At 53.0% G+C, this 10,901-nt stretch overlaps 2 protein-coding genes across 4 annotated transcripts in view; one reads left to right on the top strand and one right to left on the bottom strand.

Annotated features, from left to right (window-relative positions):
* The window catches only part of Sars2 (seryl-tRNA synthetase 2, mitochondrial), a 10,527-nt gene extending 3,152 nt beyond the window's left edge, over positions 1 to 7,375 (bottom strand). The window contains exons 1-12 of the mRNA XM_021208881.2: positions 7,085 to 7,375; positions 5,795 to 5,890; positions 3,391 to 3,420; positions 2,990 to 3,130; positions 2,857 to 2,911; positions 2,355 to 2,418; positions 1,981 to 2,086; positions 1,119 to 1,166; positions 820 to 928; positions 554 to 599; positions 386 to 473; positions 192 to 301 (exon numbers count right to left, since the gene is read on the bottom strand). Coding sequence (XP_021064540.1) covers positions 192 to 301; positions 386 to 473; positions 554 to 599; positions 820 to 928; positions 1,119 to 1,166; positions 1,981 to 2,086; positions 2,355 to 2,418; positions 2,857 to 2,911; positions 2,990 to 3,130; positions 3,391 to 3,420; positions 5,795 to 5,890; positions 7,085 to 7,351 — 1,160 coding nt within the window. The 5' untranslated portion in view covers positions 7,352 to 7,375. The remainder of the gene's footprint in view (positions 1 to 191; positions 302 to 385; positions 474 to 553; positions 600 to 819; positions 929 to 1,118; positions 1,167 to 1,980; positions 2,087 to 2,354; positions 2,419 to 2,856; positions 2,912 to 2,989; positions 3,131 to 3,390; positions 3,421 to 5,794; positions 5,891 to 7,084) is intronic.
* Positions 7,376 to 7,551: 176 nt separating this feature from the next.
* On the top strand, positions 7,552 to 10,072 carry Mrps12 (mitochondrial ribosomal protein S12). Of its 3 annotated transcripts, none has more exons than XM_021215400.2 (3): positions 7,552 to 7,602; positions 7,817 to 7,884; positions 9,453 to 10,072. In XM_021215400.2, exons 2-3 carry the CDS (start codon positions 7,836 to 7,838, stop codon positions 9,821 to 9,823), a joined length of 420 nt encoding a protein of 139 aa, XP_021071059.1. In that variant the 5' UTR covers positions 7,552 to 7,602; positions 7,817 to 7,835; the 3' UTR covers positions 9,824 to 10,072. The 3 variants fall into 3 exon arrangements, with proteins under 3 accessions (XP_021071059.1, XP_029398642.1, XP_029398646.1); XM_029542782.1 differs by having other exon boundaries at positions 7,559 to 7,593; positions 9,453 to 10,067; XM_029542786.1 differs by lacking the exon at positions 7,552 to 7,602 and adding an exon at positions 7,660 to 7,705 and having other exon boundaries at positions 9,453 to 10,067.
* Positions 10,073 to 10,901: the final 829 nt, after the last annotated feature.

Raw genomic sequence — 10,901 nt, 5'->3', positions numbered from 1 at the left:
AGTGCTGGGATTAAAGGCGTGCGCCACCACGCCGGGCGACACTCTTATATAAAACAAAATAATGCACAGACAGAAACTATACAGCCCAGGGGCCTCACCTAGGGGAAAGGAGCAGGTGGTAGGCCATCCTGGTCAACTCCACTCCCCTCACCCCCAACCCCTACCAGTCCCACCCAGCTTCATCTCCGCACCGGAAGTGCAGGCCCAGCTCCGTCAAGATCTCCACCTGCAGAGACAGGAACTCATCCAACAGCTGCGAGCTCTGCTCCAGCCCAGGGCCTGTCACCCCAAACATCTCCACCTGGGACAGGACAGGGACACTGGGTCAGGAGGTCATGGGTGGTGGAGGAGACCTGTGCACGCCAGCCAGGCCTACACCACTCACCTTAGTGAAGTGATGGACTCGGTACAGTCCCCAAGGCTCCTTCCCGGTGTCTGTCTCTGCCCGGTAGCAGGTGCTGGCACAGACCATCCTAGTAGGAAGATGGGAGATTGGGTCAGACAGGGTAGATGTTACCAATGGGGGTCTAGCATTAAAGGAAATGGGCATCACCTGACTGGAAGGTCCCTGAAAGCTACAGTGTGGTCCATGAAGTATCCTGGGAGGAGAAAGAGGCAGGATGGGGTCAGCAGGGGCTGTCACTGCCCACAAGAAGTCACAGTGAGATTTCGAGTGGAACCCCATGACAGCGCGCCTGATTCTGGAGTCCCTGTGATTCTGAGGAGCTAACAGCCTACACCACTGGATGTGTTAGTCTCCAGGGTTGTTGTCTGTCCCCTGCAGGGAGCTGTCCCCCCATCACCCAGGCAACCGCTCACCTGCCAGCCCCACCTCTGCTGTCCCGGCCAAGTTGAGGTCTTCGAAGCGGGAGGGGTCAATATTGTAAATCTGGGATGGGTTAGCATTCGGTGTCATTCCACAGCCTTCCTGGGGGAAGGTTGCAGGGGTCAGGTAATGGGTAACCTTGGCCTCCCTAATTCTGAGGCTGTCACCCCAGCTGTTCCTCTAGAAGCATCTGGAATTGCTTTTCTCTCCCGCACTGTGACTGACTTCCATGACCTAGCCCAGGGTGGTCTCCTCAGGGAGAGGGGGCCCCGACACTCGGGGTCTCACTCACAAACACAGCTCCTCTCAGAAGGTCTGGAACCACCATGGGGGTGAAGCCCTGCAGAGAGGGGAGAGGAATCAGCCCAAGGGGGGAGATAGTGGCTGCCCTGCCATTCCGCAGTCCACCCCTCAGCAGAGGACACTATAGAGGTCTGAGTCCTAGGTCCCTGTTATTGGGGGTTCTCCTGCTGCGAGCACCCTGCTCTCCCCGCAGTTCACCCCGCAGAGGGCAGCTGGGGGGGTGCCACTAAGAGAATTACAGCCCTAACATGTCCCTTCCCCACAAGAAGCCTCCCCAGTGCCATCAGAAAATCTGTGTGGCGAATGCCTTTAACCCCAAAACTTTGGAGGCAAGCAGATCTCTGAGTTTGAGGCCAGTCTGGTCTATATAGGGAGCTCCAGGCTACCAGCTAAGGTTACAAAGTCAGACTCTGTCTCAAACAACCAACCAAACAAACAAACAGAAAAATCAAAAAGAACACCAGAAAAAAAACCTGAAAGCCTGTGACATCCCCACCATGACTAGCAAGTCATCAACTTTGATGGCATAGACTCCTGGTCTCAGTGGACACTGTGTCCCTCAGGTACCCCCAACCTTGCAGCAGGAAGTGGGGGGCACTGATCACAAGTGCAGGCTCCAGGCCTAGCTCCTAGCCTTGAAGCTTTGATTCTCCAGTGCTGGATAACGTATGTGCTTCTATCTCTCTGTGTATGGATATGTTCCAGGGAATGGGAGCCAGGGCCTTATGCATGCCAGGCAAGCGCTTTCCCAGTTAACTGAGCTACGCTCCTAGTCCCCTTGAGCATCCTTAACCCATCTAAGCTTGGTACTGGTGCCACCCTGTCCAAGCAGGTCCTCAGGTAGACCATACCCTGCTGACAAGCTTGCTGAGGGTGAAGTTGACCAGGCCGTGCTGTAAGAGGGCTCCAGCCCCACGCAGGTAATAGGACCGGTGGCCAGACACGTGAGACAGGCGCCTAGAGACAGGCAGACAAACCAGCAGTGCCTACGGGCCAGGGTGGGTGGGGAAAGGGCTCGTGTATCCAGGGGACAGAGAGGCCCAGATGACAGGCGGGCCGGGCATCAAATATTGATGCTGGGTGGGCCCAGGCCTGGCATTCCACCTTGTGCCCTAAGGCTGCAGGAGAGACGCTAGCTGCCAGCTGTTAGGGCTGCCAGCTGTTAGCGTGGGGATGATGGGCTAAGGGGGGGAGGCCAGGGGAGGATGGGGTGGCGGGGGCTCACTTCTGCCGGATGATGTCCAATTTCTCGCCAATTTCCAGGTGGCCTCGGGGTTGGAAGGAGAAAGCTGGTTGTAGGTGGAACGCAATGGGGTAAGAGAGAAAGAAAGATCAATCGGAGAGCCAGGAGGAGAGAGGAAGGGTCATGGGGGAAAGGAAGGGGTAAGAGAAGCAGAGAGAAAGGAGGGAAGAGGGAGGTGAGGGGAAGGAAGGAAAAAGAGAAGGAAATGGATGAGAGAGATGGGAGAAGGGAAGGAGATCAAGCAGAGTGGACACACAGGGAAGGAAGAAAAGCTCCGAGAGTGGGGACCAAAGCAAAGCAAGCAAGAAAAGAGAGAGGCAGCCAGACATGCAGTCGCCGCGACAGGGTGGGCAAGGAGACGCCTCAGCTCAGGTCTGCGGGGCTGTTCCAGCTACGCCCCCAAGCCCCACCCTGACCCGAGTCCTGCCATGTCCCACTCCCAGCCTGAGCTCCCAGGGACCCTGAGCCCTGGGGTGTGACTTACCCGGCTTTTCGCCCACCACACGGACCACTCTAGCCTGGCTCTCATCCCCCACAGGCTGCGGGTAGAGGAGTGTGTCAGAGGGAAGGAGACAGCCCGGATGCCCAGTGTCCCTGGCAGCTGGAACAGCCTTTACCGTGTCTGGGTGGGTCTGGTTGGGCAGCTTCAGTGCCTGCTGGTATAGCTGCTCCTCCAGCTGGGTCTCTCGGGGGTACAAGGGTGTGAGCTGCTTCCGGATCTCCCGGCCACGGGCCCGCAGGCCCTGATATTGGGGGTCCTGGACAGGGCAGAGGGTTACCCTTGGGGCGAGTCGGGGATACCTCTACCAGTGTGACTTATCTTTGCTGGCAGGACCCCATGGAGACACTCTCCATTTCTTTCCTCTCAGCTTGGCAAGATCAGGCAAACAATGCTCAAGTCTAGCTAACTGGAACTTTCTCTTGTTTCCCCCTAACCCTGCCTGGATCAGAACTGTGGCCAACATGGCACCCTCCCTGCCCTCCCCAGCGACGGTGCAGACGTCAGAGCCCTGAGTACCTTCTGCACGTGGTCACTGTCTTGGTTCGCCTGGTGGAGAAGAGGGAAGGGGAGAAGGTGATTAGGTAATGAACTTGGGGGTTCAGAGTAGAGACAGCAGAGGTCAAAGTTCAAAGAGGAGCATGATATCTCAATTTCCCACCCTGCGGCAGGTTCTCTGCTGGTGAAGCCATGGTGGCAACGTGATGTAACAGGAATGACACCCAGCGCTGTGAATGAACTGTTGCCTCTGTGAGGGGGACGGGGGACGGGGATGTGTGAGCGCACCTCTTTATTTTACATTGCTACTTACTTTGTGCCAAATGCACAAATGTTGGGCCTTGCACATGGTAGGTAACACTGAACCACCCAGCAACACTCCTGGCTCTACTGGTGTGTGTGTGTGTGTGTGTGTGTGTGTGTGTGTGTGTATGCACGCGCCCTTGGAGGCCAGAGGAAGTGTCAAAACTGGAGCTGGAGTTACAGATGGGTATGAGTACCAGGCATGGGCGCTGAGAACCAAACTCAGGTCTGCAAGAACCGCTGGGCCATCTCTCTTTCTTGAGATTTTTTGGTTTTGCTTTGTGTTTGAGACAGGGTTTCTCTGTGTAGCCCTGGATGTCCTGGAGATTGCTCTGTAGACCAGGCTGGCCTCGAACTCAGAGGTCTGCCTGCCTCTACCTCCCGAGCTCTGGGGTTAAAGGTGTGCACCACCACCTCCCACCTAGGTTTTTGCTTGTTTTTTTTTTTGTTGTTTTTTTTTAAATATTAATTTATATATTTCATGTATATGAGTGCTCTATCTGCATGTGCCAAAAGAGGGGGGCATTAGATCTCAGTACAGATGGTTGTGAGCCACCATGTGGTTGCTGGGAATTGAACTCAGGACCTCTGAGTTCACAGTAACCAGTGCTCTTAACAGCTGAGCCATCTCTCCAGTCCCTGTCTGTAAGAGAGAAAGAAAGATGAATCCAAGAGCCAGGAGAGAGAAAGGGTCATCCTAGTAGGAACCGCGACACTAAGCTTTTTCTGTTTCATTTCTGCTTCATTTTGAGACAGGGTTCCACTCTATAGCTCAGGTTGGTTTTGAACTCATGGAAATCCTGCCATGGACGCTAAAGTGTTGAGATTACAGGTGTGAGACATGCCACCTGGTTGCATACTGTTTCTGTTTTGTTTGTTTTTTGCAGAGACACCTGGGTAAAAGGAGGCCTTCCTCAGCCCTCAGTAGAGCTGTCTGTCCTGTAGTCTGTCTTGTTTTTAAACGACTTTTGGGGGACTCACAGAGCTGGCCTGGAGCCTGATCTGTAGCTGTGGTTATTTTAATGAGAACGGACCAAACAGGCTCTCCTGTTTTCAGGCCTAGTCCCCAGGTGATGAGCCGTTTGGAAGGATGACAAGGAGTGGCTTTGTTAGAGTAGGTACAGACTTGGGGGAGATATGTCACTGGGCGTGGCCTCTGAGTATCAAGAGCACACACCAGGCCTAGTGTCTGATCTCTGCCTACTGGATGAAGATCACAATCTAGAGCTCTCAGCCACTGCTCTGGCCTTCCATGCCTACCTGCTTCCTGCCAGGACGACAATGGACTAACCGTCCAAAACCCTATGCCAGTCCCCAGTTAAACACCTGCCGGATCTCCTCACAGCAACACAACAGTGCCTAAGACACAGAACTCCTGATCCTCTGACCTCTACTGCCAGATGCTGGGATTACAGCTGTGCGCCACCGACACCCTTAAGACCCTACTAAGCCATCTGTGTGAATGCTACTGGTTGTCAAGCTTTGTAAATGTTGAACTGTGGACTCTATATGGGGGCACTGTAACTTAATGTTGGGGTTGCAAAAAAAAAATTGGCAACAGGTAAGGGGTCCTATATGTGCACTGACATAAACTAGTTACCAATCAAACATGTAAGAAATGTGAAGTGTTTCTGGTATAGGGGTGGTGGGTGGGGAAAGGTTAGAGCTAGGTGCTCTCCTCTCTCTCCCCCACAGACCTGACTCAGGCTGTCCCTCTCTAGACAGCCTTCAGTTCAGGACCATGGACACTGGCCCTGAACTAGCAGCAGTGGCTTTCACCATCCTGCTGATGACTGTCCTGAGGATGGGTGTCTGAGCTCTGGCAACAAGAGGGGATTGGTCTCCTTGCTCTTGGAAAAGACCTTGTCTCTGACCTGCTGGCAGCCATCTTGGGACTGGGATGGGCTCCAATCTATGCCCTGAAGTCGGGCACACAGAGAGTCTGGTTGGAGACGCTGAAGAGAGCTAATTCATCAGCCCTAGGAACATCAGGCCTGGGTGGCTTGTTTTATTAGGTAACAACCGTCTACACGATTCAAGCCCTTCTCATCGGGTTTCCTTGCTGCCTCCGGCCTGGCCTGGCCCGGCCCACGCAGGACCCCCGTTCCCCATGCTCACTCACCAGCAGGGCCCGCACTGCCTCTGCCACAGCCTCCTTCTCTGCCTCCAGGCTCCGGATCTGCTCCCGCAGCTGCCTCAACTCCTGCCACGTGGAGATCTGTGGGAGAACACCACAGTGAAATGGCCACCGCTCTAAAGTCTCATCTGCCAGGGACCTGAAGGACAGCGGGGGTGAGGGGGGTAGGGGTACTCTTTCCTTCCATTAGCACTCTGACACCCAGAAACCAGGGTGGGAACACAGCTGCCCTGAATCAATGCATCTCCCAGTTTACTTTGCAGCCGCCTCTGTTGATATGATCACGACCAACCAATGGGCAATCATGGAAGTGTGACTCTTTTATTTATTATTATTATTATTATTATTATTATTATTATTGGTTTTTCCAGACACGGTTTCTCTGTGTAGCCCTGGCTGTCCTGGAACTCACTCTGTAGACCAGGCTAGCCTCAGACTCAGAAATCAGCCTGCCTCTGCCTCCCAAGTGCTGGGATTAAAGGTGTGCACCACCATGCCCAGCTCGACTCTTTTATTTTATTTTATTTTATTTTATTTTATTTCTTTTGGTTTTTCGAGACAGGGTTTCCCTGTATAGCCCTGGCTGTCCTGGAACTCACTTTGTAGACCAGGCTGGCCTTGAACTCAGAAATCCGCCCGCCTCTGCCTCCAGAGTGCTGGGATTAAAGGCGTGCGCAGCCACGCCCGGCTCTGTCTTATCAAGGCAACAGAGTTGGGAAGATTCATCCATTACATTCGGAATTCACTACCGCCATGGTGGTCCCCAATTTTAGTTCCCTACAGGGTAGAATTATGGCGCATAATCTCAACATCTGGATCATATCTTAAATATCTTTTTAGCAGGTATTTATCCGTTCAACTCTATTCATCGGGTCGTTTATAGCAGAACGCAAAGCTCTGTCTCCAAGAGTCCCTCTGACTCACACCTCCCTCATTTTTCTTTGTGGCCTTCTGACCTAAGGGTGAGCCCGGAACGAAGTTTGAGTACTGGAGACAATGGTATTTGCGTTCCGGGACTACAGTAGATAACAACTGCCCAATTATGAAATGCATGCAAAAGGGCATGCAGGTCACAGAAGGCATCCACGACGCTCAATAGGGCCTCAGTTCTCTCTAGATCACTGGCACCTAAGTGGGTGTCATGCACAAGACATTGCCTAACTTGGGAAGGAACCCAAATTCCTGTTGAGTAGGTTTTTTTCCCACAACTGGAATGCATCCGGCAAACCCAGTTCGGTACCGCAGGCCGCTCCCGCAGGGCGCAGGCGCACTCACGATCGCAGGCAGGTCGGCCGGCCGCAGCGCCCCCTTGCGTAGCTCCAGGGAGCGCGCGGCTTTTTCTGGGCATGCGCACACCGACTCCATGTCCAAGTAGGGAAGCTCGCTGTAGCCCTCGCGCGCGTGTTCGTACAGGAGGTTCCGGACTCGTTTCTCCGTGGCGAAACTCCTCCTTGGGTTCTGGCTGCACACGCAGCGTCCTCGGGACCGGAGCCCCTGGCGAGCCAGGAAAGGCCACAAAAGCCGCGCCATGGACGCAGCCATCTTGGAGTGGAAGCAAGAAGTCACTCATCGTGGACGAGCCAATCAGACGCGCAAGGAGATTTCCCGCCCAGGCTTCAGAAACCCTTCCAATGAGGAAAGTGGAACGCAAATAGAATCTGTCATTGTCCAATCGTCATCCTTATCCCGCCCCTTCAGTGACGCAGGAAAGATCTAGCCAATCACTAAGGAGAAAGCCCGGAAGGGGCTGGAGGTGGGAGTTGGCGTGTGTGCGACCCCGCTAGGTTGGTAAGGTGGGTGCGGTTATCTGTGGTCCAGACATCCCTCTCCTCTCTCCTCAGTTTCCCCTTCCGGTATCCGCGCGAGGGCGGTTGGGTCCTTGAGGGCCAACTCCGAGTGAGACTGAGTTTGCGAGGGGACTTTCTGTTTTAGAGGAGATTCTAGAAGGCTCTGAGAGTGGGATTCTGGTCCCAACCTCCTTTCTGAATGTCTTCTCTCCTAATCCAGGGACGCAGCAGGCGGCGAGATGTCCTGGCCCGGCCTTCTTTATGGCCTCACCACGTCCCTCCGTCGTGGTAAGTGAGCATGGGCCACAGGGACGAGGATGGACGAGGACAACTCACGGCGACTTGTGTGCTTTTGCCAGGTTTCGCATGGTGTCAGCTTTAATAAGCACGGTGCCTTTTCTGTTTTGGAGACAGGGTTTCACTGTAGTCCAGGTTCGCCTCCAAATCGCTTTGTAGACAGGATGGCCTTGACCTCCTGACGAAGCCTTCAACCTCCCAAGTTCTGGAGTTACAGGCGTTTTCTACCACGCTCCCGTGGGCAAGAGGTAGAAAGGTCCTGTGTCCTTAGAGTTTAAGTCAGTCGTAGTCATGGTTCCCCTGCATAGATAGCGCTGAATCCCTGAGATTGTATTGCCTGGTGATATTCTGCCTTAGTTTGTGTGAGTGCACTCTCGATGTCCGTATAACAATCGTACCAACAAATGTTCGTTTCTCGGCATGTCTCCTGGCTAGGCGTCTCTCAGTTGTGTTTATTCCTTCAGTGAGTTTTTATTGATGACCCCCCGTGGGTGAGAAGTCCAAGCTAAGAAGTTTAGTTATTCATTCATGGGCTATTTTTCTAATTCTAAGACGTGCCACCCACAGGAAGGCAACTTTTATGTTCTTAGACATTGCCCAGACATCAGGTCTGTGCGCAGTGTTCTGAGGGAGGCATTGGGTATTCCATTCACGTGGGAATTTTACTATTCAACCTGCTCTACGAAGAGAGCTTCAGGACAGGCAGAGCTACATAGGGAGACCCTGTTTCAAAAAAAAAAAAAAAAAAATCAGTTTTGGTATAGGTTTTGCCTGTATACATCTATGCATCATCTGGGTCCTCTGTAAGAGCACCCAGAGCTCTTAACTATGGAGCCACCTCTTCAGCTCCACAAATTAAGGACTGCCTTGAAAACATCTCCAGCCTTTCCGCCTGCCTTTCTCACACACTGCAGCCTCCTGGTCTCTTTGTTGTCTGCTTGTCTGTTTTGAAGGTACCTAGGCCGGAGCAGCCTGAACAAGGAACCAGTGGGGAATGGGAAGCAAGGGCAGGTTAGGTAGGGGATGGGGTCTTCGAGAAGGCTTGGCCTCTTCTGCGTGCTCAGTTTATGTAAAATGTTTAAAATCTGTAAGAACATTACTATATAATTATGGGCATAATAATAAAGGCTAGCTGTTCTGTTATTCCTAGTAGTATATGAGTGTCTTACCTGCATGAATATGTGCAGTCATTATGTGCGGTGCCCTTGGAGGCCAGAAGAGGCATCAGATCCCCAGAACTGTAGTTAAAGATGGTTGCTAGCAACCCTGTGGTGCTGAGAATTGAACCTGGGTCCTCCGTAAGAGGAATCTTTCCAGCCCCTGTATGAATGTAAGTGTGTATGTAAGTGCAACACATGCGTGTGTCAGATCTTCTGGAACTAGAGTTGTGTGAGCCACCACTGTGGGTGCTGCGAATCAAATGGTCATCCTTTGCAGGAGCAACAAGTGCTTCTAACCACTGAGCCACCTGTCCCCACTGAAGAGTCTTACACTTGGATCCCTGTCTAGAATATGGAAACCTAGTAGTTTTCATAGTATTCCCTCTTGTGTCCCTCCAGGCCTAACCCTAACTCCCCAGCTCTGGGCCACCCGCTCCATGGCCACCCTGAACCAGATGCACCGCTTAGGCCGCCGGACGGAACCCCCTAAGCGTCTGGGCCCCACAGAGGGCCGGCCCCAGCTGAAGGGTGTGGTGTTGCGCACATTCATCCGGAAGCCGAAGAAACCCAACTCCGCCAACCGCAAGTGCTGCCGAGTGCGCCTCAGCACGGGCAAAGAGGCTGTCTGCTTCATCCCCGGGGAGGGCCACACCCTGCAGGAGCACCACGTGGTCCTCGTGGAGGGTGGTCGCACCCAGGACCTGCCTGGGGTCAAACTCAAAGTTGTGAGGGGCAAGTATGACTGCGGCCACGTGCAGAAGAAGAAATGACGGTAATTCACAATGGTCTGGTCCTCGATCCTTGGAAACGGGTTCTTCCTACTCCGGGGCAGCTTTGTGTCTTGGGCTCAGATCTTACTGTGATTCAGCAAGACTGCCGTTAACCTGCAAGAGTTCTGAAGGTGAATTGGAAGGAAGTATCCCTGTGCCTACTCCCTTGGCGTCCGCGTTCAGTGTCTGCAGGTTGACCTCATGTTTTGGGATGGGATTTGTAATAAACATATCTTCAGGTTGTACTGTCTGTCGCTCAGTGTGCAGTGTCTGTCCCCAGGTGTGGTGGCAAATGCCAAGCTGCGCACCTCAGTTCCCTCTTCCTGAACACGTGACTGACAGAGGAAGTGTTCTAGGTGCTGAGCATTATTAACCGTGTGCCCCACGTGCTTAGTGCACATGTGTGTGTGGTGGTGATGTGGGCTCTTTTGTTTGGGGGGTGGGTATGTGCATGTGAGTGCAGGCGCCCTGGGAGGCCACAGGTTCTGGGTACCCCAGGGTTCAGTTGTGAACTGCCCCATGTTTTCTCTGAGAGCAGTTCGTGTTCCTAACCTCTGAGACATCTGCCAGCCCCATTAGCACCTGTTTTATTGGGCAGATTGGAAGGACTTAGAGTTATGATTCAAATCTAGCAAAATTATAGTTATGAAGTAGCAATGAAAATAACTTTATGGTTGGGGGTCATCACAATATGAGGAACTGTGTTAGAGGGTTGCAGCGTTAGAATGGTTGAGAACCTTTGGTCTACTCAGACTAAAACAGTCATGGTGCGTGCTGCTCTCTCAGAGGACCCAAGTTCAATTCCCAGTACTCACATCAGGTGGCTCCCAACCACCAGTAACTCCAGCTCCCTCTTCGGACTCCTGCACTCATGCACATACCCACACACAGACCCACACATGCACATACCCACACACAGACCCACACATGCACATACCCACGCACAGACCCACACATAGACACACACATGAACATACCCACACATGCACAGACCCACACATGCACATACCCACACACAGACCCACACATGCACAGACCCACACATGCACAGACCCACACATAGACACACACATGAACA

Source organism: Mus pahari, chromosome 1 (genome assembly GCF_900095145.1).
Source record: "Mus pahari chromosome 1, PAHARI_EIJ_v1.1, whole genome shotgun sequence".
In the NCBI taxonomy this organism is placed as follows: domain Eukaryota; kingdom Metazoa; phylum Chordata; class Mammalia; order Rodentia; family Muridae; genus Mus; species Mus pahari.
Note: the sequence above shows the minus strand (reverse complement) of the source record. Positions and strands in the feature narration are given on the sequence as shown.